The sequence below is a fragment of the Jaminaea rosea genome (assembly GCF_003144245.1).
Source record: "Jaminaea rosea strain MCA 5214 unplaced genomic scaffold BDZ90scaffold_3, whole genome shotgun sequence".
In the NCBI taxonomy this organism is placed as follows: domain Eukaryota; kingdom Fungi; phylum Basidiomycota; class Exobasidiomycetes; order Microstromatales; genus Jaminaea; species Jaminaea rosea.
The window spans coordinates 1,142,976-1,164,653 of record NW_020289977.1 but is presented as its reverse complement, the minus strand read 5'-3'; the positions used below and the strand labels follow the sequence as shown (position 1 = coordinate 1,164,653).

The following is a 21,678-nucleotide window of genomic DNA, read 5'->3' as shown; positions in this document are numbered from 1 at the left end:
GTCGGCAGAAAGCAAGGAAAGGGGACAGAAAGGGCCGAGGTGAGCAACATCGAGTTGGAGGTGTCACGGAGGGCTGCGACATGACCACGATTGAGAAATGACTTCGATAGCATGACACGAGAGACTACCCGCGACTGCACTTGCAATCTTACAACTTCAAAGCTAGTCGATGGTGATTTCGCTGAAGACATCGTACCGTCCCTCCCGCCCCTGTGGCTTGGCCATGAGCGCTATCTTGGTCACTTCGATGTCAATGCCACAGCCACATCTGACGTCTTTATCCTCCGTTTCTTCAGAGATGACTGCTACTGTGCCATTTGCCGGACCCTCTACAGTCCCAACATCACTTCGATCACCTTCTCCAGGCGCAGCTAGCGCCGTACAGAGCTCAAAACCCAGCGCCTTTAGCTCTTCCAGTTGGGCCTCACTATGAGCCTGCCCGAGAGAAGCATGGGGGGCAAAAGGGCGATCCTGCTTACCTCTCCCCCCACCGACTCGCCCTGGGTCCCTGCTTGTGCCCCTGCTTTGCCCTCGACCTCGACTACTTCCCCTCCCCGCCTGCCTGGTCTCTGGCAAGGCGTCTTGAATCAGCCTTTGCATCTCGATGAACCAGCCCTGCTCCGCTCCAGGCGCTGAAAGGCCATCCTCTTCGCTGACACGCTGCCTTGGCCGTGGTCTTAAATGCACATTGGAATACTTGCTCAGTTTGAAGATGCCAACATCATCGAGCACCAGACGATGTCGTGGTACGGCGGCTACGGCTTGCTGGATACGCTCCGTCAGCTGATGAAGCGCTGTATGGGCTGCGGCATGGGACGGACCTGGGAGCGTTTTTGCTAGCACAGTCGTCCCTGTGACATCAGCTGCACAGCCTGAGACACCATTGGCATCTTTGTCAACCTCGCTACTCCCGCCGTGGCCGTCAACCTCGAAAGGCACGATGAAAGGTGGAATGAGCGTGAGATGCGGTACCCAGCGGGGCTCAGCGGCGTCCCACTTCTTCCTGATAGCATCAAGCTTTTCCAACTTGCTAGCCAAAGCCGGCGACGTCGAGGCGATTTCTGCTGGCCGTGGCAGAAGGAAGGCTACGACGGCAATGTACGACGTGGGTCGGTTCTTTCGCTTGCGTTCAATGACCTTGGACGTCGCCTGATCTCCTTTTGGTCTAGCTTCTGCCGATGCGTTTACATCCATCGCTCTTGAGTCGCTACTCGTTGTGACCTGTGTTGCTCCAGGTCCCCGGGTTGACTGCATCGCTTTACAGTTGTGGGGCGACCAAGCAGTCGAGTAGCTGGTAGTGGTGAACCACTTCAGTGACTGTACGATCAGGGGCTGAGTCTCTGCAGGTGTCGCCTTGTGGCAAATGCGCAGCATGCGCGACCACTCGTATCAGGCGGCTCGAAAGGCGGGGCTTGATAGCAGCGACGAAGGCTGCAAAGTGACGCCGCTTCGACCGTCGCTCTGGTTCCGCTTGCGGTCAAACAAAATGCGGTGGCTCGTGCACGCTCCTCTCCGAAATGGAAAGGGGAGCGAGCGGGCGACGCAATCAAGATCAACACAGCCGGCTGACGAGAGGCGTCCACATCTTGTCTCTGCTCCTCATCATCTGCGACCATGAGCGGTAGTCACTCCCCTCCTGCTGGCTCGTCATCCGGCGATATCGCAGGACGTTCGGCCACGCCGTCGTCATCGTCCAATGGCAACACCAACATCGGCACCAATCGACGCATCTCGCACGGGGCAAACAGCGCTGCCCACTCCCTGTTGCCTCGCTCTTCAGGCGCCGGACCATCCGCTGCCGGATCTTCCTCTGGCGCCAATACGCCTACAGCAAGCAATGCAGCTTCCTCCTCGTCCACCTCACATCGCTCATCGGCTGCCAACTCTCCTCGTCGCGCTTTGGCCACGCCTTCCGCGGCACCTAATGCATCCAACTACCGCATACAGAGCATCGCGAGCACTCAACCCGCGCAGATTCCAAGCAGTGGCGCCCCTTCATCTTCTATGCCAGCCGCCAGCCCAACTGCAACACCTCCGATGTTTGGCTCCTACTCTGGCGGCCCGCCCTCCCTCTTTACCATGGCTGCGCCTGGCGGTGGTCAGCCATCGGCGACATCCACCCGCCCTGCCACGAATCTTGGCTTCTGGAGAGCGCCCAATCGGCCGGTCACCACCCAGCACCATCATCATCATCAGGGCCAATACGGCAGCCCATTCTATCCTACACAAGCGCCACAGCGCTGGCTAGCCCCAGCAATGGCGGACCCAGCAGGTTGGGCAGGCAACCTTGCCACCTCGAAGCTAGTGGCAGGCTTCCAGGAACACAATCTCCTCTCCTTCAGCTGGGTGATCAAGGATCTGCGCTTGCTCCGTGAGGAAGTAGAAAATTCGCCCGCATCATCCCTCGATGAAGCCGGCCGATCAGTCAGCGCGGGCGCAGGTCGCTCTGAGATCTGGACGACGCAGCCCCTCTTCGGTGACGGCAAGTGGAAGCTGGAACTCGTTCGCACAAGTCGGGATGGCACCACAGTCCTTTCTGCCTACCTGACGTCCATGGTCATCGAGTCCGGCGCGCAAGATGCTTCCCTCACAGCGAGCGTGATGCTAGGCATCCGCCTGCCTTCGACCGCCCAGCCGTCGACGAGCTCAGGCTGGGTCTGGAGCCATTTCACACATTTCACCTTCGACCGCGACGCCGAGTTTTTTGAATGTCACGAGCTGCCTAGTCTCAGTGAGCTACTCAATCAGCATGCAGAGGTGGCGAAAGCCAACTGCTTTGAGCTCGTTGTCCAGCTCGGGACTGGGCCGCACTTGGCCATTCCGAGTGAGGATGCACCGACGAGGAGACTGCCCTTCCAGCTGCCTGAGTCGCGCTTTGTACCAGACTCGATTGTTGCTGGGCTCGAGGGCATGGTCGACAGCGCTACCACGGGTGATGTGGCTCTGATCGTGAGGGAAAGGGGCGTCGTCTTGCTTGCATCGGATGAGGAGGTTGGGCCTGATTTCGAGGTGCTGCCTTGGGCCGTTGGCAAGCCGATGCCCGGGACTATCACGCGAGAAGACGTGGCAGCAGAAGCAGCTGGAGGAGAAGACACGGATGCGACGCATCATGCTCACGGTCGCACCGACTCAGATGGATCGGAAGGTCGCTCCGCCGAGATCGTGGTCAGGGACCGTGTCATATGGGCGCACTCCTCCATCCTTCGCTCCCGCAGCGATTACTTCCGTACCATGCTTGACTCAGGCTTCTCTGAAGGCTCGGCTGTCGGCGGTGGAGAAGACACGATGACGTCGTACGGCGGCCGCACCGTGCGAGTACTGCGCATCCCTGATGCCGACTATGCTACGGCCTTCGCTTTGGTGCGTTATTTTTACGTCGGAGAGATCGACTTCATGGAAGACGAGGATGTGCGGAGCGTCACCTTCGACGATGAGTGGGCGACGGCTGTCAGTGGCAGCAGCGCGCCTGGCATGAGTAATAGCGGCAATCCGGTGTGGGAATGGCGCAGTTTGGCGCAGATTGCTGGAGAGCTAGGCCAGGATTACCATCACCATCACGGCAGCAGCAGCCAGGATTCCTTTGGATCCCTGCGCGCTTCAACATCGTCATCAAATCTGTCCTGCGGTCGTAAGTCGTGGGGGCAGGCCACCTCGTCTCGGCGCTCCACCTCGTCCATGGACAATCGCTCTGACGGCGCCTCAACACCTCGCCATCATCGCAGCGGTAGCTCGGCGAGCAATGCTAGCAGCAGCAATGCTTTGATGCCGGAGGGCGCGACGTCGATGTCGCTGTCTTCGCAAGCAGGACCGTCTTCTTCGCCGTCATCTTCCCTCCTCGCCTCCCTCCTGCAATCTGATCCCCACTCTCACCCACCTTCGGGCATCCCACCCAGTCCCTCGGCCTCGTCTCTGGCAATCTACAAGTTGGCGCATCGCTTCCACCAAACAACTCTCTCCTCCCTCGCGCAAGCTCATCTGCTCGCCACCCTCCACCCCGCCCGCAACGCGTTCCCTGCACTTTTGGCAACGCATCTCTACCCGACGTTGCATGCTGCAGTGAGGGACGCTGTGCTGGAAGCGTGGGGCGAGGTGAGTGAGAGCAAGGAGTTTGAGAGATGCTGCGATGAGGTTGGACAGGGCGAGTGGGGAGTTCACGCAGGACGGGCGATTAGAGGATTCATGAGAGCGTTGGCTGATCACAATGGTGGTGGGAGCGGGAATGGCAGCAGCATTAGCAGCCGTGGCGGGGCGCGTGACGGTAGTCGCAGCATGGCTGGCCGAGCGTGAGGTCGTTCAGCCCAAATATCACGGTAGCATGATGACGTGCGATCTAACGATTACTGCATGTATACGAAGCCCGGCCAGCGAGCTCTCTCGCTCGTGTTGTGGAAAGGGCCGATGAGCCCGGCGCTACGATACCCTCTCTCTCTGACTTCCCTTCTCAATTCTAACAATTTCCGATGATTCCTCTCGCCCTGTCTGCCTTCCCTCTCACCTCCGCCCGCGCCTCACTTCCTTATGAGGTCAAGAAATTCCTGCCTCGTCTTCTGGCGATCTCTAAAGCTGCCCAACATGCAGCTCGTGACCGTGGAGCTTCCTACCTTCTGCACTCCCCTCATCACCATGCACATATGTTCGCACTCGACTACGACCGCTACGCCTCTCGGCCTCAATGCCTCATCAAGCGCCAAAGCCACTTGTTTGGTGAAGCGCTCCTGTACTTGCAACCGTCGCGCGAATGTCTCTGCGATCCTTGCAAGCTTGGACAAGCCGATGACCAGCCGGTTGGGAATATACCCTATATGGATCTTGCCTTTAAATGGCACCAAGTGATGCTCGCAGAGCGACGAGATCTCGATGTCCCGTACAATGACCATCTCGTCGTGCTCCTCGTCGAATATTGCATTCGCGATGACGTCGCTCAGCCGCTCCTCGTAGCCGCGCGTCATCCACAGCAGGGCTTTCGCGTAGCGATCCGGGGTGGCTTTGAGCCCTTCGCGGTCCGGATCTTCGCCCAAGCACTCCAGAACGGTCCGTACCGCCCCTGCAAGCCGTGCCTGGTTCGCCGCGGCCTGCTCGGGAGTGTAGTGTAGGCGGTCAAGCGTCTTCTTTGCCGGCCAGCCTAGACCGTCCTTGTCCATGACGGGGGTCATGGTGCCACTCGCTATTGCTGACGAGGCATCATTTGCGTGTGGGCCGCCAAAAGCGCCAATGAAGGTCTTCTCGCCCGTAGGAGTGCCCAGCCCGCCGCCACGCAGCTTGGCAAACTCCATGGCCGCCTCCCGTGAGAGAGCTGTGCGTGAGGACGAGGAGCGGCGAGAGACATTACTGCTTTCGCTGCCTGCCGCGACGCCTCGACGGGGCAGTGAGCCTGTTGAGGACTGCATACCATTGATGGAAGGGTCGGCCTCCTCTGTTTCTGAGTCTGAGGGAGCATCAAGCGGATTTGCAGATGAGGAAGCGATGGCGCTGCTGCCCTTGGAGAGGTGGGTGGACGCCAATCGCTCTGAGATGCTGGCTTCGGGGTCATTCTTGTTGCTGTTCGCGGCCGTCGACTGCGTTCCGCTCGATCGGGCACTGTTGCCGATATGTCTTGTCGAGTTGGCGACGAAGCGCTCCATCTCCTCACCGTGGTTGGCAGGGCGTCGAGGCTGCTGAGGACGCCGCGGAGCCTGGGATGCCGACGGTTGCGGCTGCCGTTGCTGCATTGGCATTTGGCGACCGTTAAGACTGCTGCCGCTGCCACTGCTGCTGCCGCCGCGCAGATCGTCGCCGGTGAGACCCGCCCTATCCATGGCGTTGGCGAAGAGGGAGTTGAAGAGCTCGTGGCCTGTAGCGAAAGAGGCGGGCGAGTCCTCGCTTGAGGCTGCCGCGCCTGAAGATGAGGAAGGTGCTGATGAAGGTGACTGCTCCGCGCCACTGTCAGCAACGTCGCCTTGATTGTGGGCCATTGCTAACTAGCTGACTGTCACCCGTGATTATATGCTGTTGGTTGTATGCTGCTGCTGCTGCTGCTGCTGCTGCTGCTGCTGCGTGACTCGCTGCCCCAGATTCGGATTGATTGCACTTTCTGCGTTTCAAGCAAGCGCTGTCTCGACCTCGCTCTCCGCCCTTTCCGACCCGTCTACCGTCCACACAAACCACGTGGCTGCTTGCTTTTGCTGCCAGGCCCGCCCCTAGGCCCGCCTCGGCCCCCTCTGTTCCCGTGCCCGTCGCTTTTGCTCTCCCGGCCCGCCCGCTCAGGGAAAACACTTGCGACGAGCCTGGCCAGAGCAGAGCGCGATGACGCTCCTTGAGCACGCTTCCCACACTCGACGTCGTCATCGAACTGCTCGCTCTCTCGTCTCCGTCATCGTCGTCACCACGCTTAACCCCACGCTCGCATTCGCAGAGATTTCAGGGTCCAGAAGCCAAGTCAAGCTTGTCCGCAACTGAGCTTGACGAGAGCAAGAAGACCGACTCCATCATCGTCCTTCTGCCAGGGCGCTCGCATCTGCGTAGCCAGCGCCTCCTGGCGGCGTAACGACGACGGATTAATCAAACGCCCGCTCGCGCCTGTTGCACCGCCGCCAGCGACACTCTACCAGATCGACGCCGACGACGACGTCAGAGGACAACGTCATAGCTACATCCGACCTTCCATCTCACTGAGTATTTCGCCCGCCGCCGCCGCATTCGCCGCCCAATCGTCATCATGGCTTCCGAGGTGAAGGCAAAGCAGCCCGGTGAGTGTCAACTGAGCGTGGTCGCGAGGGATATCGGGGCATATCGAGGCGCATCGTCACCACCACGGCGACGTCAACGTGTCTCACCCCGATCTCACATTGAAGGCGCAGACTTGCATCTCGCTCAACTCGCCGGCAACCTTGTAACCCTTACTGACTCGCTCGTCCTCTTCTTCCCCATCTCGTCCACTCCGTTGGGCCCTCAGCGCGTCCACCTGCTCGCCCTCAGCCGCAGGCCCACTCATCAAGACACGCCCTCGAGCCCAATCCATTCGAGCAGTCCTTTTCATCCAAGCCAGGCGACGGCTCGTCTGCTTCGCCAGAGACCGACGGAGCCAGCGAGGCCTCCAAGGGCAAAAAGAGCGTCAAGGCAGACTCGTCCAAAGCATCCAAGGATGCCGCTGGCAGCAAAACCTCTGCCGGCAACAAAGATAGCCAAGCCGATCCGTCATCATCGTCCAAGTCTGCCACAACTCCTGGCGGCGCGTCCACCGACGCCAAGGACGCAGGCGCAGCTACGCCGAGGAAGGGCCTCCTTCCGCCCGTAGCATCACTCGCGTCGCCCTCTGTCGAAGGAGGCTCCCATTACCCTTGGAGCGGCGGAGGCATCGGGTCGCTTCGTTCAGGACCTCTGAGCCCTGCTATGCTCACTGGCCCCCAGAGCTTCGACCCTGCCTCATTCCGTACAGGCTTCACGCCTGACTTGTCCAATTTCAAGACGGGCCTCACGCCCCTGGGCAGCGCCAACGGCTATCCTCTACCCTCGCCTGGCACGTCGGCTTTCCTCGCCATGGTCAACCAAGGCGGGTCTACTATCACGCCCAACACCTTCAATGCCATCACCAACAGCTTCGGAGGTGCAGGGGCAAGTGGTGGTGATAGCAAGCACACGCGCGATGGCAGTGGGCCATCATCAGATGGTGACTTTGATCTCGCCTTTGGCAAGAACTTGGCCAATCGCCATGCGCCTCAGAGCGGGATACGCTCGTCAGCTGCAGACGATGCCGGTGTCAAGGACGGCAATGAGGACAACCATGTCAGCCCAAGCATGATTCACCAGCAGCAGCAGCAGCAGCCTCCTCAGGCTCCGCCGCAGGGCGCACAAGGAGGCAAGCAACCGAATGGCCAGCCCACGTCTACGCAAGCTGCATCAGGCTTGTTCCTCCTCAGCCAAGCTCACCAGGAACTCTCCAAACGCGACGAGGCTGCAGCCTCGCACGGCCATCCCGTTGGCCCGGGTACGGTGCCGCCTGGTATGATGGCGCACCCCAATGGTATGCCGATGCATGCGCCGAATCCCAACGCTCACTACAATACCAACGCCAGCAACATGCACAACGGTCCGACTCCGCCTCAGCAGCAGCAGCCCGCCGGCAAGAGCGCGCCCAAGCGAAAGAAGAGCTTGGGCGGCCAGTCAGAGAATGTAGACGGCAACGGAGGTGGTACGAGCACAGGGAAGAAAGGCGGTGTCAAGAAGGCAAAAGCTCTCAAGAAGGAGAGCAGCGCTGCCCCCTCCGCGAGCGTGGACGAGGACCAAGACGAGCTGTCCGGAAGCGAGAACGGAGGGCCCAACGGCGGGGCTGATGGCTCAGGTGCGGGCGGTAGTGGCGGGGACGACGACGAGGAGAAGCGCAAGAATTTCCTCGAGCGCAACCGCCAAGCTGCCCTCAAGTGTCGTCAACGCAAGAAAGCCTGGCTGCAAGACTTGCAGGCCAAGGTAGCCTTCTTTGAATCCGAGAATGGCAATCTCCAGGGAACAATTGGGGCGCTGCGCAATGAGGTTATGTTCTTGAAGCAGCAGTTGATGCATACGCAGCAGCATATGCAGGCAAAGGGCATTCAGATGCCTGGGCCTATGCCGCCGCCAGCAGGTCAGCAGGGACCTCATGATGGGCCTGGCGGGCCGCAAGCCGGTGGAGGGATGATGCCACCTAACTTTGTACCGCCTGGCATGCACCCTGGGCAACAACATCCTCATCATCATCATCATCAGCAGCAACAGCAGCAGCAGCAGCAGCAACAAGGCCCACCTCCGGGACAGGGCTACGGTGTACCTATGCCGGGCGCACAAGACGTAGCGCCCAATGAGCGAGCCTTTTCGCCAGCAGCGGGGCCAAAGGCCCAGGCAGCTTGATCCGGGCCTAGGGTCCACAGCACGATCAACTCGAGCACGAACATCCCTTTTCCGTTTTACCCAGTCTCATTCAGTGGACTCTCCCTCTTCTCTTCTTTTCTCCCCTCCCTCTCCGTGGCCTCCTCGAAATCTCTGTTGTCTCCCCCGACTCTTTACCTATCCTTGTACGCAAGCCCAGTCCCAGCTCGTCGCGGCGATCTCCCTATCTGTTTACCCAGGCCACCACACCATGTTGTAATACACGCATTCATCAACGCACATCAGCGCACTGCCTGACTACTCGCACTCGATTTGTCCCGAGCGAGACACGATGCTCGGACGGGCAGCGGGAGCAGCGGAGTCGTCATTGGCGTCGAGCGGAGTGGGCTTGGGGAAGTGGACCCTGAGAAACGATCGACGCGAGCGGCGAGTGGCCCACGGGCAGAATACAGAGGGGACTCGAGATTCACGCTCGAGCATCCCGCCCGCCGTCATTGCGCTTGCTGGTTGCTGTTCTTTGTCTCCTTCCGCCTCTTGCTTGTTTGCCTTTTCTCCTTGTTTCACTTTTCTCCACATCAGCGACCGGCGATACCCTTTTCCTGCGCTGCTGCGAGATCCAATTGCCTCGACGAGAGGTTCCCTCAGCAGCGATGGCTCCGTCTTCTTCCTCTAATGCTTCGAATACCCCCTCGCCACTCTCGTCAAGCACGGCCCTACCCAACACCAACAACGCCAATGCTTCATCCTCGGCCTCCGTCCTCTCGTCGAGGCGGAGAGGTGCAGCTCGCAACCTAGCCTCCAATGGCGCTGGCTCCGGCTCAGGGTCACACACTCCCACGTCTGGCACCTCAACCCCTCCCTCAGAGGACGATTCCCTCTACCCAAATCAAATCGTCCTCCAACGCGATCGTTCCCGCAGTCGCCGTCTTCCCTCATCAACGCCCGGTCGCCCTGGGCTCAAAGGTCGCAAGCTCCCCTCCTACACAGTCCACGCCCCAAATACACCCTTCGACGAGCTCGATCTTAGCGAAGTGCCTTTCCTCCAGCATGCGGATGAGACCCTTCTCGCATCTGCTGCGGGTAATGCTAAGAAGGGACTGACCCGCTATAGGCGACTGTTCTTCTTGGTCGGCATTGTGTTGGGTGCAGCGGTGACTTGGCTGGCGGCACAGAATGCGGGCATGGATTCGCACATCCGCAGCTTGAGAGGAATACTGGACGATCAGCTCGTATCTCTCGGAGTGGACTTATCGCAGCTCGACTTCAGCCTGCGCATGCCGAAAGAATTCCTTGACCTTGGAGACAACTTGTTCTCAGGTCCCAAGGAGTGGCTGTCTACGAAGGACTTTAGAGTGGGCAGGAAGCTCGCCGAGCAAGGGTACAAGACTGAGCATCCAGTCGTGCTCATGCCGGGAATTATCAGTACGGGGCTGGAGAGCTGGTCGACCAACCCGGATATGAGCGGATATTTTAGAAAGAGGCTGTGGGGGACGACGACTATGATGCGGACGATTGTCATGGAGAAGGAGATGTGCGTGCTGCGTAGTATGGGCGCAAATGAGTTTGGATGAGGCTCAGTCGCTGAAGGCTTCTTCCCCCCTCCTCCGCGCGCGTTCAGGTGGATCAAGCATCTCTCACTAGACCCCATCACCGGTATTGACCCACCTGGCATCAAGGTTCGAGCGGCCGAAGGACTAGACGCAGCCTCGTATTTTGTCTCAGGCTACTGGATCTGGTCCAAGATTATCGAGAATCTCTCTGTGATAGGCTACGACACAGGCAACCTCTACATGGCATCGTACGACTGGCGCCTCAGCTACTACAACCTCGAGGTGCGGGATAGATTCTTTACAAGACTGAAGCTGAAGATTGAACAGAACAGTGCGCTCACTGGCAAGAAGACGGTGCTGATTGCGCATTCCATGGGAAGTAGCGTGGCGCTTTATTTCATGAAGTGGGTTGAGGCGAGTGGACCGGGCTTCGGAAATGGAGGCGATAGGTGGTGCGAGGAGCACCTGGAGTCGTTCACTTCGATCGCAGGGACCTTCTTGGGCGTCCCCAAGGCGATGGCTGCATTGCTGTCCGGAGAGATGAGGGATACTGTGGAGGTGCCGCCTGCTGCGGCCTACTTGCTTGAGAAGTTCTTCTCGAGGAGAGAGCGGGTGAGTGCACACATACAGCCTGCGAACTCAAGCTATTTTGCGCTGACTCTCTTCTCGCACCGCAGGCCCGCCTTTTCCGCACCTGGGCCGGTTCAGCCAGCATGATCCTCAAAGGCGGCAACGCCGTCTGGGGCAACGACACTTGGGCGCCCGACGACCACGACACGGCTCACGAGTCACACGGCTCTCTCTATACCTTCCGTCGCCCCAAGAACGTCCACCTCGGCGCAGGCGACGCAGCAGAGGGGCACGACCGTCCTACTGCGGCCGCCGCCCAGCACGACGATGCTACCCTCGCGACTTCGTCGCATCACGACTTGAGCTCGCATCACCAAGTCCAAACCAATCTCTCGGCAGACTCTGCTCTCACCTGGCTCCTCCAGCATACCCCGAACACATTTCAGCGTATGGTCGAAACGAATTACTCCGTAGGCATAGAGTACGACCCGCGAGTCGTCAAGGCCAACTCTCGCGCCGACCGTTTCCCGACTTGGTCCAACCCTCTCGAGGCCGCTCTCCCTCACGCGCCGAGCATGAAGCTAATTGCAATCTACGGCGTGGGCAAACCGACTGAGCGCTCCTACTACTACGAGAAGGGTCCCTTTGAGCGAGAAGACGTCCAAGCCGAGGGAGATTCGGCACAATGTCTCGACGTGCATTGCTCCAACGCGACGGACGCCAGTCCTTTGGGTTTCCCCCTCGCACGAAGCCACTGGATCGATGCAACGGTGCATGACGAGAAGGCGAGTCCCAAGATTCGCGCAGGGTGCAAGATGGGTGAGGGGGATGGGACGGTCAGCCTTCTCTCGCTGGGAGCGATGAGCGTCGAAGGGTGGAAGCGCAAGCGGTACAATCCGGCGGGGATGCGCGTTGTGACGCATGAGCTGGCTCATGAGCCCGAGGCGATGGATCTTCGCGGTGGACAGACGACGGGTGATCATGTGGATATCCTGGGTGCGTGGAGAGTCAACGAGATGGTGCTGAAGGTCGCGGCAGGAAGGGGCCACGAGGTTGAGGATCATTTCGTCAGCGATATTCGTGACTACGCCGCGAGGATCGACTGGGACGGCGAGGGACAGGCGTAGGATGTCTTGCTGGCGTGGGCTGTGAACTGCTTTGCTTAATCTATTTTCATACACGACGATGAACGTAACTTGAGAGAGAGATCGATCATATTCCTTCTCGAGCGCTCCAGGGCTGATGCAGGTTGAAGGAGCTTGGACCCTCTGCACTCGTCGCGGTATCATCTTCGACCCGCGCCAGGCCGCTCGGACCTCGACTCCTTCTCACGGCGCGCGTCGCAGCGACCACCGCACCTTCTGTTATGATATCTTGCTCAAAATCAGCTCAAGAAAATCTAAAAAAATCACAGGAGCTCCGCAGCATCATTCTGATATCAGGCAGGGCAAAAAATGGCAAAAATTGATACAATGACCCGAACCCGGCTTGAACGGATGACCTTGAGATGCAAAGGTTTCTTTGGAATCTCACGCTCTCCCAACTGAGCTATCAGGCCAATTGCTGCGCCTCACTCTCAGGAACGTACATAAATCTTGTCTCGGTTTACCTGCAAACCCTCGGATACCACTTCCTCAGGCCTGGCCAGGCCACCACCTCCCATGCTTCGACGACCAGTCATCTCATCGCCACCAGCCGCTCCTTGACGAGGCCATACCAGCGTCGTCTGCTCCATCTCACCATCTCTCGGCCTCATTCCGCATTTGCGCCCTCGATCTTGACAGCCGATGCCGACGGCGTGCTGCTATTTTGCGCCCAACCTGCGCTTTCTTTCCGCTCGTCGCGGTCATCCGCCCGTTGCTGCTTCCGCCTTTCCGTGTCTCTGCCGTGCATGACGGCGGGCAGGCGGGATTTGCTTTCGCAGCGAGCAAGTCGAGCGAGGGAGGCCAACCCCTCTCTCACTGATGTATCTTGACTACCTTGTCATTGCTTGCGATTCATCATCAAGCCCCTGGCTCACCTTCCATTGATACCCTCCTGTTCTTCATTCATCATCCTCTAACCAGTGTCCCGATACACGCCTTTCCCCTCATCCCTCCCCTTTCGCTGCCGCCACGATGCGATACCAAAAGAGCTCTGCGGAACCCAGCCAGAACTCGCTGCATCGATACTACCACGCCAACGGGGCCAGCACTTCATCCACTACGAGCAAGAAGGACAAGGCGCCCTATGCCCTTGTCACTGGGTCGAGTGAGTACGCGACGTCGAGGTCACATCGTGCGTGTCATGCGGGTGACTAATGCCTGCCTCCCCTGTCCCCCTCAGCCGGCGGCATCGGCGAGGAGTGGGTGCACCAGCTCGCTGCTCTCGGCTTCAATGTCATAGCGCAAGGACGCAACGAGTCGAAGCTACAACTCGTCCGCTCAGCAGTTCTCGCTCGCTATCCTGCCGTCGACGTTCGCCTTCTCGTTACTGAAGCCACCATCTGGCCAAACGAGCCCCTGGTCACTGGCCTCACCGCTCTTGTCGAGGATGACCCGTCCGTACGCCTCACGATCGTCATCAACAACCTCGGGACCGTCTCCACTGGCTTTCCGATGCTGGAAGAAGAGTCTAGTGAGAGCGTGGCCGCCGTCATCACCAGCAACGCCATCTTTCCAGCAGAGATAGCGCGCATCTGCCTCCCTGCCTTGAAGCGCCACCAACCTTCACTCCTCTGCACCGTCACCTCGCTGGGCGCGTGGAATCCGCCACCATATCTCAGCCCCTACGCTGGCACCAAAGGCTTCGACGTAGCATTCTCCCGCTCCCTCTGGAACGAGATGGCCATCGAACGCCAAGATGTCGACGTCGTCTGCCTTGCGCCCGGCCAAGTCGTCTCGGGAATGCACAAATACCCACCAACACTCATGGCCCCACTCGCCTCCGTCTGGACAGAGAGCGCTGTCGCTGCCTTGCGCAGCACATGGTGGCGGCCGCGTCCTCCTCCTGTGGTGATCCCGTATCGCTGGCACTACTGGGGCCAGATGCTTGGGCAGTGGAGCCCAAGCTGGTTGAGTGATACAGTGGCGAGGAAGATCGCGGTGCAGCTGAAGGCTGATTATTGGGAGCAAGCTGAAAGGGAGACGGTGGACAAGAAGTTGCTTTGATGCGCGACCACCGTCTCATTTCAGGAGAGCACGAGCGGCAAACCCTATTCATCTACATTTTTGTGACTCCTGGAGAGCTAATAGATACCATTATAATCAGCAATACGACGAGTGATGAATCGCAGGCGGCGTCGACGCTGCACTGTAGACGCGCTTTGCCGTCACGATCCATGCGGCGAGGAGCGGGATAGATGGTATTGAACAAGTAGGGGAAAGGCTCTCCAAGCATATTTGTTCGAGAGAGACGTGGAAAACGAATACAGAGAACGAGCCACTGACCAAGCATTAACACTACACTCGACTGCCAAAAGTCCTTCCCTTCCTCCTACGCTCTTTAATCCAATAAACCTCCACCACCCCCAGTGCGCTTCACAGCCTTGTCCAAAAGCAGCGCGAGATCCCTCAACACAAAGCGGAGCAGCACATTCGCCAAGAAATCGCTGGAGCGACGCAGCTTGGCCTCGATGAGTCGACGGAGCTCCAGTGGTAGCATAGGAATGGGCGGGGCGTCACCTGGCGAAGAGGGATATGGGTGGACAGCGTCCGGGGAGGTAGAGCCTCGTCGGGTGGCGTTGTACATTGTGACGGCAGCGCTGTGGAGAGCGGGGCCATTCTCCGTGAGAGCCGAGGGGGAGGCTGCTCCCGAGGTGGCCAACGGGGCGAGACAAGCTTCCAGGTGAGCCTCCAGTATCTGCAGCTTGCCCAGCATTCGAGCTACCCCTTCCACAAAGGCCATAGTAGAGCCATCGCCGACGCCCCCACCTGCTGCTGTTACGCTACTCGCAGCACCACCGCCTGCGCCAGCCGCAGTGATCCCATTCGCCCCTGCACTCCCTGCTTTGTCCTTAGCCGCAGCCACCCTATCAGCGAGGAAGGAGCGCGTGAAGAATTTGCTCTGGAATCCGCTCTTCTTTCCCCCCGCACTCTCCGGCTTGCCCGATGCAAAGCTGCTACTACCGCCGGCGCTGAGCGGCCCAGACGCTGCTGGCAAGGACGAAGAATTGGGATCGTCGATGAAGCCAATCTTCTTGGCCAGCGTGCCTTGAACCTCATAGCACAGAGCATCGAAGTCTTCCAGCTGCTTAGCGAAAGCAGAGGCGACTATGGCCGCTGTACCTTGGCCCTGCTGCTGACCAGTGACATCTCCTCCAATAGCAAGCATCGCCTCCCCGCTCCTCGCTACCGCCTCGACACCCGAGCAGACGGCGTCCATTGCCCTCACCTTGACCTCGAGGCCGACCAGCTTCACCCCAGCAACTGTTCGCCAAGTTGGAGGGGTGACGCAGAGCTTGCGCGTGAGGAAAGCGCCTGTGGCAATGCTTGAGCGCAGTGAACGAGCGGCAATGAAGGGACGGAGCGCGGGTAGCTGTCGCTCAGGTGGCGAAGGGAATTGTACGAGGTCTGGGAGGAATGCTTCTGGATGGAGTGCGGCAGGTAGGACGCCGAGGACGCGGCGCGGTGCTCTAGTGGGTCGGTCAAGATGGAAAGAGGCAGTTCCGAGTGCGTTTGCGGAGGCGAGACCCGAGGGAAAAAGATCCGGCGGCGGGACCATTACAGCAGCTGTTGGGCGAGGCTTGGTAGCATTACCCTGGGCAGGTGGCGCAGATCCAGGGCCTGTCGAGGTCCAGGGGTACTCAGCAGGCACGACGGCCGGCGAGTTGGCCGCCCCGGTATCCAACAGCGCGTGGTATCCCGAAGTGAAGCTAGGCGCAGGACTTGGGAAGCGATACGCAGCAGAACCTGGAGGTCGTTGTTGCTGTTGGAGGCTCGTAGCTGCGCTCGGTGAGAGGCTCGACGAAGCTTGATGATGAACCGCTTTCGCGTTTGCGGTTGCCGTTTTCTCCAGCTGCTGTTGCGGCTGTTGCGGCTGCTGCTGCTGCTGCTGCTGCTGCGCTTGACCTGCGGCGTTGAATGCAGAGCTGAGCGAGGGGATCGACATCTTGCGCGCAAACTTGGGCAACGGTGGTGCTTGGAAGGCCGAAGGCAGGATAGGGCGGCGCGATCCTGGCTGTGAGATGGCGCGCTTTCTGCCGCTCGCTGCAGCGCCTCCGTCTGCATCTACGTTGCCGCTGCCGCCGCTCGAGTCTCTGCTGCTCTGTCGAGCCAGAGCTTCGCCGCCTCTTCTCGTTGCTACCTGTTGAGGTGTTGCCTGCTGATCCATCGAAGCCTCTGCCCTTCGCCTGCTCACGAGCGAGCCTTGATCGACAGCATTGTTCACAAGCAAGGTCGCCTTGCCAGAGTGGTTGGCGGCGCTGAGCGTCGTAGCCCTTGGCCGCGTGGAGCCTGTACCGAGAGGGCTCGAGCTGCGCAAGAAAGCCGAAGGACCACCAGCGCTTGGCAGCAGCTCACTATCACCATCGCCAAAGGGTCTGGCCGACTTGGGCGGGTTAGGCAGGAGGAGGCCTTCTTGGCGCTCAAGGCGAGGTAAGGTCAAGCTGGATCGCATCAGCGGCTCTGACGTCGCTCCTACTTGCGGGAGAGCTGAGGCCGAGGAAGCAAAGCGCGACGCCAGCGGCGTGCTGAGCCCGTCGATGGTGTTCTCGCCTTCCATCTTCTCCTTCTGCGACAAGGTAGGCGAGGCGTCGAAGTAGGGCGTGGATGGGAGGGGCGGAAGGTCTTCTGACGAGCGAGGCGGCGCCAATTCGTTGCTCGGACGGGGAGTGGCTCCAGCCACTGCGGCGGAGCCTGCGCTGCGCCGGCCGTCCCTTGAGTCGATGGAACGAAAGCTGCCTTCTGAGTCGGAACGCATCCTTTCCTTCTCGCCTCCGCCTGGTGACATGGCTGCAGCTGCGTCTTCTTCATCCTGAGGAGCGCCTGACTCCTGCTGGATCGAGATTACAGGCGCACTCGCCGTCGGTTCCTGCCCCTCCGGCTCTCCAACCTCGCTGGAATGCGATGGCGCAACCACCAAACTGTCATCCATATCCTCTGTCTCTCTACTCGAGTCCGTGTTGTAGATCATCGAGAGCAGTCTAATCCGATCCGCATACGTATCGTGGATGACCCGTAGCCTCCTCCTCTCCTCCTCTCTATTGCTCTTTCTGGACGATCCAGCTCTAGGCGAAATGCGATCCATGACCTCCTGGAGTAGCCTGACTGCTTGACTATATGCCTGGATGGCTTCGGGAACCGCGTTGCTGCTGTCGTGCTGGACAGCGTTCTGAGCTTTGGCGAGGGCGATTGTCAGGACGTTCTTGGATGAGAGAGCACCACCATTTGCCGGCAGGAGAGAGATGGGATCTTGGCCGTCGATGGCGCCGAGCGTCACAATCTCGGCGTCGCTCAGCTGCGACTGGCCGGAAAGACCTTCCGAGCGCGGGAGTGCACTCGCAGCCATTGGGGCCTTGGTCGAAGAATGCGTTTGTGAATGCGTTGATGAGGTCGTTGCCATGCTTCTCGGCGTCTGACGATGTCCATCGCTTGTGGGGGAAGTCCACGAAAACGAGGAGCGAGCAGCAGACGTAGGCGGCGTGACCTCCATGCCACTACCGGACGACTGCCGCGTCATGCCCATCGATGAATCAGCCAAGCTACCCTGCAGATCCTCCCTCGCGCTGCGGAGACGTTGTGCGCTCGTCATCCTCCTAGGTGCTTTGATCGGTACAGAGGGCGAAGTGGGTCGTGACCCGGTTGCGCTCGGGGGACCAGCGCCGCCTCCGCCATTCTTCATTGCGGGCAAGAAGAGCTCCCGTTGAGCTCTTGCACTGCTCGAGCTTTCTGCGTCGTTGCCGTGGTCAGAGCGACGTTGATAAGGGGACGATGTGAACATGCTTCCCAAGCTGCCCTGAGCCAACCGTGCAGCTCGATCGCGATCCTCGAAGCGTGAGGTGTTGCTGCTGCCGCTCGAGTCGCCGACCTTGTTGTACTGTAAGCGACTCGTGCGGCGTTGCTGCTTGGATGCGATTGAGAGGTTCTGCGGCGTGGCTGAGGACGATGTTGAGGAGGTTGGCGAGTCTTCTGCGCCGCCGTTGTCGACGCCGAATGCAGGGCCTAAGGGAGGCGGTCTAGAGCGGATGGCGCCGTATCTGCCTGCTTCATCTACTTGACTGTCCCTTCCTGACCCGTCATCGCTGCTACTGAATGCCATGCTCGTCCTTTGCGACGTGTATCCTCCTCCTGACGACGGGCCCCCACCTGATTTCTGCCTTCCCATCTGCTGTCCTAATCTGCTGCCCCTTGTGTTCTTAGGTAGCCCCGGAGGCGATGAGCCCAGCTGGGTCGCATCCGTCGTCGCCCCCAGGTGCTGTTCATGCATGCCGCCCTTGTAGGAGGGGGGTGAGATACGCCTGCGATCTTCGTCGTACGTGAGAGCGCGACTCGGGGACGAGGACATGCCGCCCCAGGTCTCATCGCCGCTCAGAGCAGGCGACTGGGGCTCCTCAAGGAGCAAGAAAGATCGCAGAATGCTCTCTCTGCGTTGGCTGCTCTCAGGTGTATGACGGGATCGCGAGGAAGGACTGGCGTCCGGGGGAGCACCTGCGAATTGCTGGCTCACCCCTGACGATGTCGAAGGCTGGCTCATCGCGACGACCGCGAGAGGGCCGACGAAGCGGCGACGGCGGCGGCGGCGGCAGCGGCGACGACGACGACGACGACGACGGTGTGTCTGGGCTGTGAATTATCGTATGGAGACTTGCGGATGGAAGTCGACGTCTAAGAGCGGTGATGAGAGGATAGCAAGGCAAGAGCCATGAGGAAGCGTGGTATGAGGGGATTGAAAGTTGTCGTCGTCGAAGAGCGACTCGCCTGCCTATATGCTATCGCGCTGGGACTCTCTCGCTCAGCGGCGGCCCGTTATGCCGGATGGCGGATCCTTTGATCGACGGGAGGATGGAGGAAGAGGACGGTGAGAAAGTGGCGATGAGCAATTGAGACCTCGTTTTGGGTGCGTTGAGGAGGTCCGAGCGCCCCGTCGAGGGCAGGCCAGTGTGAGATCGCGACGTCGAGTCCGCCAACCGCCTTGTCGAGCTGAGTGAGGGCGGGCGCAAGCGCGGGCACAGGCGCGGGGAAGCAACGACGAGACCAACGCAGCGAAGACGGCGACGAAGACTAAATGATACGCTCATGCAGCAACAACGACACATCCTGCACACGTTCTCAGCAACGAGGTCGGGGCAACAAAGGGGGTGAAGATATATGATTGGGGAGACAAGAGGAAGGCGTTGCGACAAGAGAGGCGAAGAACAGTCAGGGCATCACGTGCCTGTCACGCCATCATCGCTTCCTTCCCTCTCACTGACCACCACGCAGACGGAGGACCAAGTGGAGCGTGCTCTCCTTCTGGATGTTGTAATCGGCGAGCGTGCGACCGTCTTCGAGCTGCTTGCCGGCGAAGATGAGGCGCTGCTGGTCAGGGGGAATTCTGGGGCGCAGGAAGGAGCGCGACCGCGTCACGGTGTCAGTGTTACCAGCCCGTCACATTAGCAACTCCTACCGCAGGAGCACTTACCCTTCCTTGTCCTGAATCTTCGCCTTGACGTTGTCGATCGTATCGCTGCTCTCTACCTCCAAAGTAATGGTTTTGCCGGTCAGCGTTTTTACAAAAATTTGCATCCCTCCGCGAAGACGGAGGACGAGGTGGAGCGTCGACTCCTTCTGGATGTTGTAGTCGGCGACTGTGGTGTGCGTGAGGTGTGGGAGGTGCGTGAGGTGTGGGAGGTGTGGGAGGGTGAGGCAGGAGAGGGGGGAGGGACGGGGGAAGGCGGGGAGGAGGCCGCGTCAGTCGACGGTAACGAGCAGCAACGCACCTCCCACTCGCTTCGCTACTCACGGGTCCTGCCGTCCTCGAGCTGCTTGCCCGCAAAGATGAGGCGCTGCTGGTCAGGGGGAATGCCTTCCTTGTCTTGGATCTTTGCCTTGACGTTGTCGATCGTGTCGCTCGATTCGACCTCCAAAGTTATGGTTTTGCCGGTCAGAGTTTTGACAAAAATTTGCATACCACCTCGTAGACGAAGGACGAGGTGAAGAGTGGACTCTTTCTGTGGGCGAGGAGGGGGTGGAGAGGTGTCAGCGGGGTGCTGCGGTGGGAGGTACTAGCGAGGACGCGTCGAGGCGGGCGGCGCGCGTCGCTGGCTCTGAGCTCTAACTCACCTGGATGTTGTAGTCGGCCAGAGTACGGCCATCCTCGAGCTGCTTACCAGCGAAAATCAGTCGCTGCTGGTCGGGAGGAATGCCCTCTTTGTCTTGGATTTTCGCCTTGACGTTGTCGATGGTGTCCGAGGACTCAACCTCCAACGTAATAGTTTTGCCGGTCAGCGTTTTCACAAAAATCTGCATCTGGAGCATTACAGGGTCAAGGAAGGGTGGGGAGGAGGTGTTAGCATGGCAGGACGACGTGGCGAGGGGATGGGGTGGCGTGGCGTAACGTGACGTGGAGGCCGCAAATGGCAGATGGCGGAGGGGGGAGGGGCGGGGAGGCGTGGCGTGGCGTAGTGTGAAGTGTACTAACCTTAATGAGATGTGTAGGGGTGTGCTGGGTGTGGTGGTGGTAGTGATGCGGATGGGTCGAGTGGGATCGATTGATTGATGGTGGTGGTAGGGAGTCAAGGTGAGTTGGCGTGTCTGGCCCTGCTCTATGAGCTGAGCCTGAGCCAACCAGCCATCCATCCGCCCGCCCGCCCGCCCGCCCGCTTATCGAACCGCCACACAGCACAGCAGCGAGCGGGGAGGCGGAGAGTGGTCCGTCCGCACGAGTTGGCACACTCCTCTAGTGCCGCCGAGCCGCGCTGAGATACTCTGGGCGGCCAGTCCGGCTCCACAGCCAGAGGCGGCCAGCCCCGTCCGCCTCATCAATTCGCCCGCGAGGCAAGCCCCCCTCCTCTTCAGTCTCAGCCTCTGCCGTCTATCGTACGTTGAAGCGGCGCCTTTTCGTCGAAGGAGAATATCATCGAGCGAATATCGTAGAGCGAATCGAGCTCATGGAAGAAATGGCGAAACTTCGTGGTAGCCCTGCGACCCAGCGAGCGACCCTGCTTTGTTCTCATCTCGCCGCCGCCGCCGTCGTCTTCGAAGCTGCTCGACGCCCTGCGCTGCGACGGGGTGCGGATAAGCAGGCCAGGCTGAACAAAGCAGCGTGTGTGTTGATCAGGGTGCAGCACGACGAGCGAGCCAGAGACACGCTGATGGCACGGAGACCTCGCGGACTAACAGGCCAATGAGAAACACCCCTTAATGTTACTCATCTCATCGCGATGATAGCCTCTCGCCTCGCCTCGCAAAGCCCGAAACCCTGACCACTTGCGCACACCTACCCGCCCATCGTCATCGCCTCGTTCTCGACTCGCTCGCCGGCGGGCTGCTGCAGCTGGTCGCTCATGCAGGCGCCGAATCCAGAAAGGAGGCGACGGAGGCCAAGCGAAATCCGCTCGACTGCTCCGACGAGCAACTGACGTCGATTACAGAGTGTTGCTTGCTCCTTTCGCGCTCCTCTTCTCATTCTCACCTCGAAAGTGGCCGCACAGCTCTTCATCATCTTTCTGTCGCGCCGCGTTCATCACTCCCATCACCCTCTATCGATCCCTCCCCGCTGGTACACAGCCCCACCCTAGCTGAGAGCTGGCGCCGCCACATCT

At 59.8% G+C, this 21,678-nt stretch overlaps 9 protein-coding genes and 1 non-coding gene across 10 annotated transcripts; 5 read left to right on the top strand and 5 right to left on the bottom strand.

Annotated features, from left to right (window-relative positions):
* Positions 1–34: 34 nt before the first annotated feature.
* BDZ90DRAFT_140401 (hypothetical protein) lies at positions 35–1,432 on the bottom strand. Its single transcript, XM_025503458.1, has one exon. The coding sequence runs from the start codon at positions 1,372–1,374 to the stop codon at positions 163–165; it is 1,212 nt and encodes a 403-aa protein (XP_025363770.1). The 5' UTR covers positions 1,375–1,432; the 3' UTR covers positions 35–162.
* A 137-nt stretch (positions 1,433–1,569) lies between these two features.
* On the top strand, positions 1,570–4,619 carry BDZ90DRAFT_231157 (hypothetical protein). Its single transcript, XM_025505743.1, has one exon. The coding sequence runs from the start codon at positions 1,615–1,617 to the stop codon at positions 4,285–4,287; it is 2,673 nt and encodes an 890-aa protein (XP_025363769.1). The 5' UTR covers positions 1,570–1,614; the 3' UTR covers positions 4,288–4,619.
* On the bottom strand, positions 4,310–5,962 carry BDZ90DRAFT_231156 (GTP cyclohydrolase I). The gene has a single exon (XM_025505742.1). It carries the CDS (start codon positions 5,949–5,951, stop codon positions 4,509–4,511), a length of 1,443 nt encoding a protein of 480 aa, XP_025363768.1. The 5' UTR covers positions 5,952–5,962; the 3' UTR covers positions 4,310–4,508.
* Positions 5,963–6,322: 360 nt separating this feature from the next.
* Positions 6,323–9,118, top strand: BDZ90DRAFT_231154 (hypothetical protein). Its single transcript, XM_025505741.1, has 2 exons — positions 6,323–6,725; positions 6,932–9,118. Exons 1-2 carry the CDS (start codon positions 6,695–6,697, stop codon positions 8,857–8,859), a joined length of 1,959 nt encoding a protein of 652 aa, XP_025363767.1. The 5' UTR covers positions 6,323–6,694; the 3' UTR covers positions 8,860–9,118.
* A 220-nt stretch (positions 9,119–9,338) lies between these two features.
* Positions 9,339–12,143, top strand: BDZ90DRAFT_231153 (LACT-domain-containing protein). The gene is made up of 3 exons (XM_025505740.1): positions 9,339–10,369; positions 10,457–11,000; positions 11,066–12,143. Exons 1-3 carry the CDS (start codon positions 9,489–9,491, stop codon positions 12,083–12,085), a joined length of 2,445 nt encoding a protein of 814 aa, XP_025363766.1. The 5' UTR covers positions 9,339–9,488; the 3' UTR covers positions 12,086–12,143.
* A 288-nt stretch (positions 12,144–12,431) lies between these two features.
* BDZ90DRAFT_t11 lies at positions 12,432–12,516 on the bottom strand. The gene has a single exon. It is a non-coding gene; the product is annotated as a tRNA-Trp (tRNA).
* A 559-nt stretch (positions 12,517–13,075) lies between these two features.
* On the top strand, positions 13,076–14,208 carry BDZ90DRAFT_278540 (NAD(P)-binding protein; the record flags this gene model as incomplete). Its single annotated transcript, XM_025509098.1, has 2 exons — positions 13,076–13,208; positions 13,284–14,208. 2 exons carry the CDS (start codon positions 13,076–13,078, stop codon positions 14,105–14,107), a joined length of 957 nt encoding a protein of 318 aa, XP_025363765.1. The 3' UTR covers positions 14,108–14,208.
* BDZ90DRAFT_231150 (hypothetical protein) lies at positions 14,174–19,024 on the bottom strand. The gene has a single exon (XM_025505739.1). It carries the CDS (start codon positions 18,627–18,629, stop codon positions 14,442–14,444), a length of 4,188 nt encoding a protein of 1,395 aa, XP_025363764.1. The 5' UTR covers positions 18,630–19,024; the 3' UTR covers positions 14,174–14,441.
* A 306-nt stretch (positions 19,025–19,330) lies between these two features.
* BDZ90DRAFT_231149 (ubiqutin ligase-like protein) lies at positions 19,331–20,629 on the bottom strand. The gene is made up of 5 exons (XM_025505738.1): positions 20,556–20,629; positions 20,198–20,383; positions 19,878–20,085; positions 19,557–19,722; positions 19,331–19,469 (listed from the first exon to the last, which is right to left on the bottom strand). The coding sequence occupies exons 2-5, from the start codon at positions 20,381–20,383 to the stop codon at positions 19,340–19,342; spliced, it is 690 nt and encodes a 229-aa protein (XP_025363763.1). The 5' UTR covers positions 20,556–20,629; the 3' UTR covers positions 19,331–19,339.
* Positions 20,630–20,944: 315 nt separating this feature from the next.
* Positions 20,945–21,294, top strand: BDZ90DRAFT_231148 (hypothetical protein). Its single transcript, XM_025505737.1, has one exon. It carries the CDS (start codon positions 21,034–21,036, stop codon positions 21,262–21,264), a length of 231 nt encoding a protein of 76 aa, XP_025363762.1. The 5' UTR covers positions 20,945–21,033; the 3' UTR covers positions 21,265–21,294.
* The last annotated feature ends 384 nt before the right edge of the window (positions 21,295–21,678 follow it).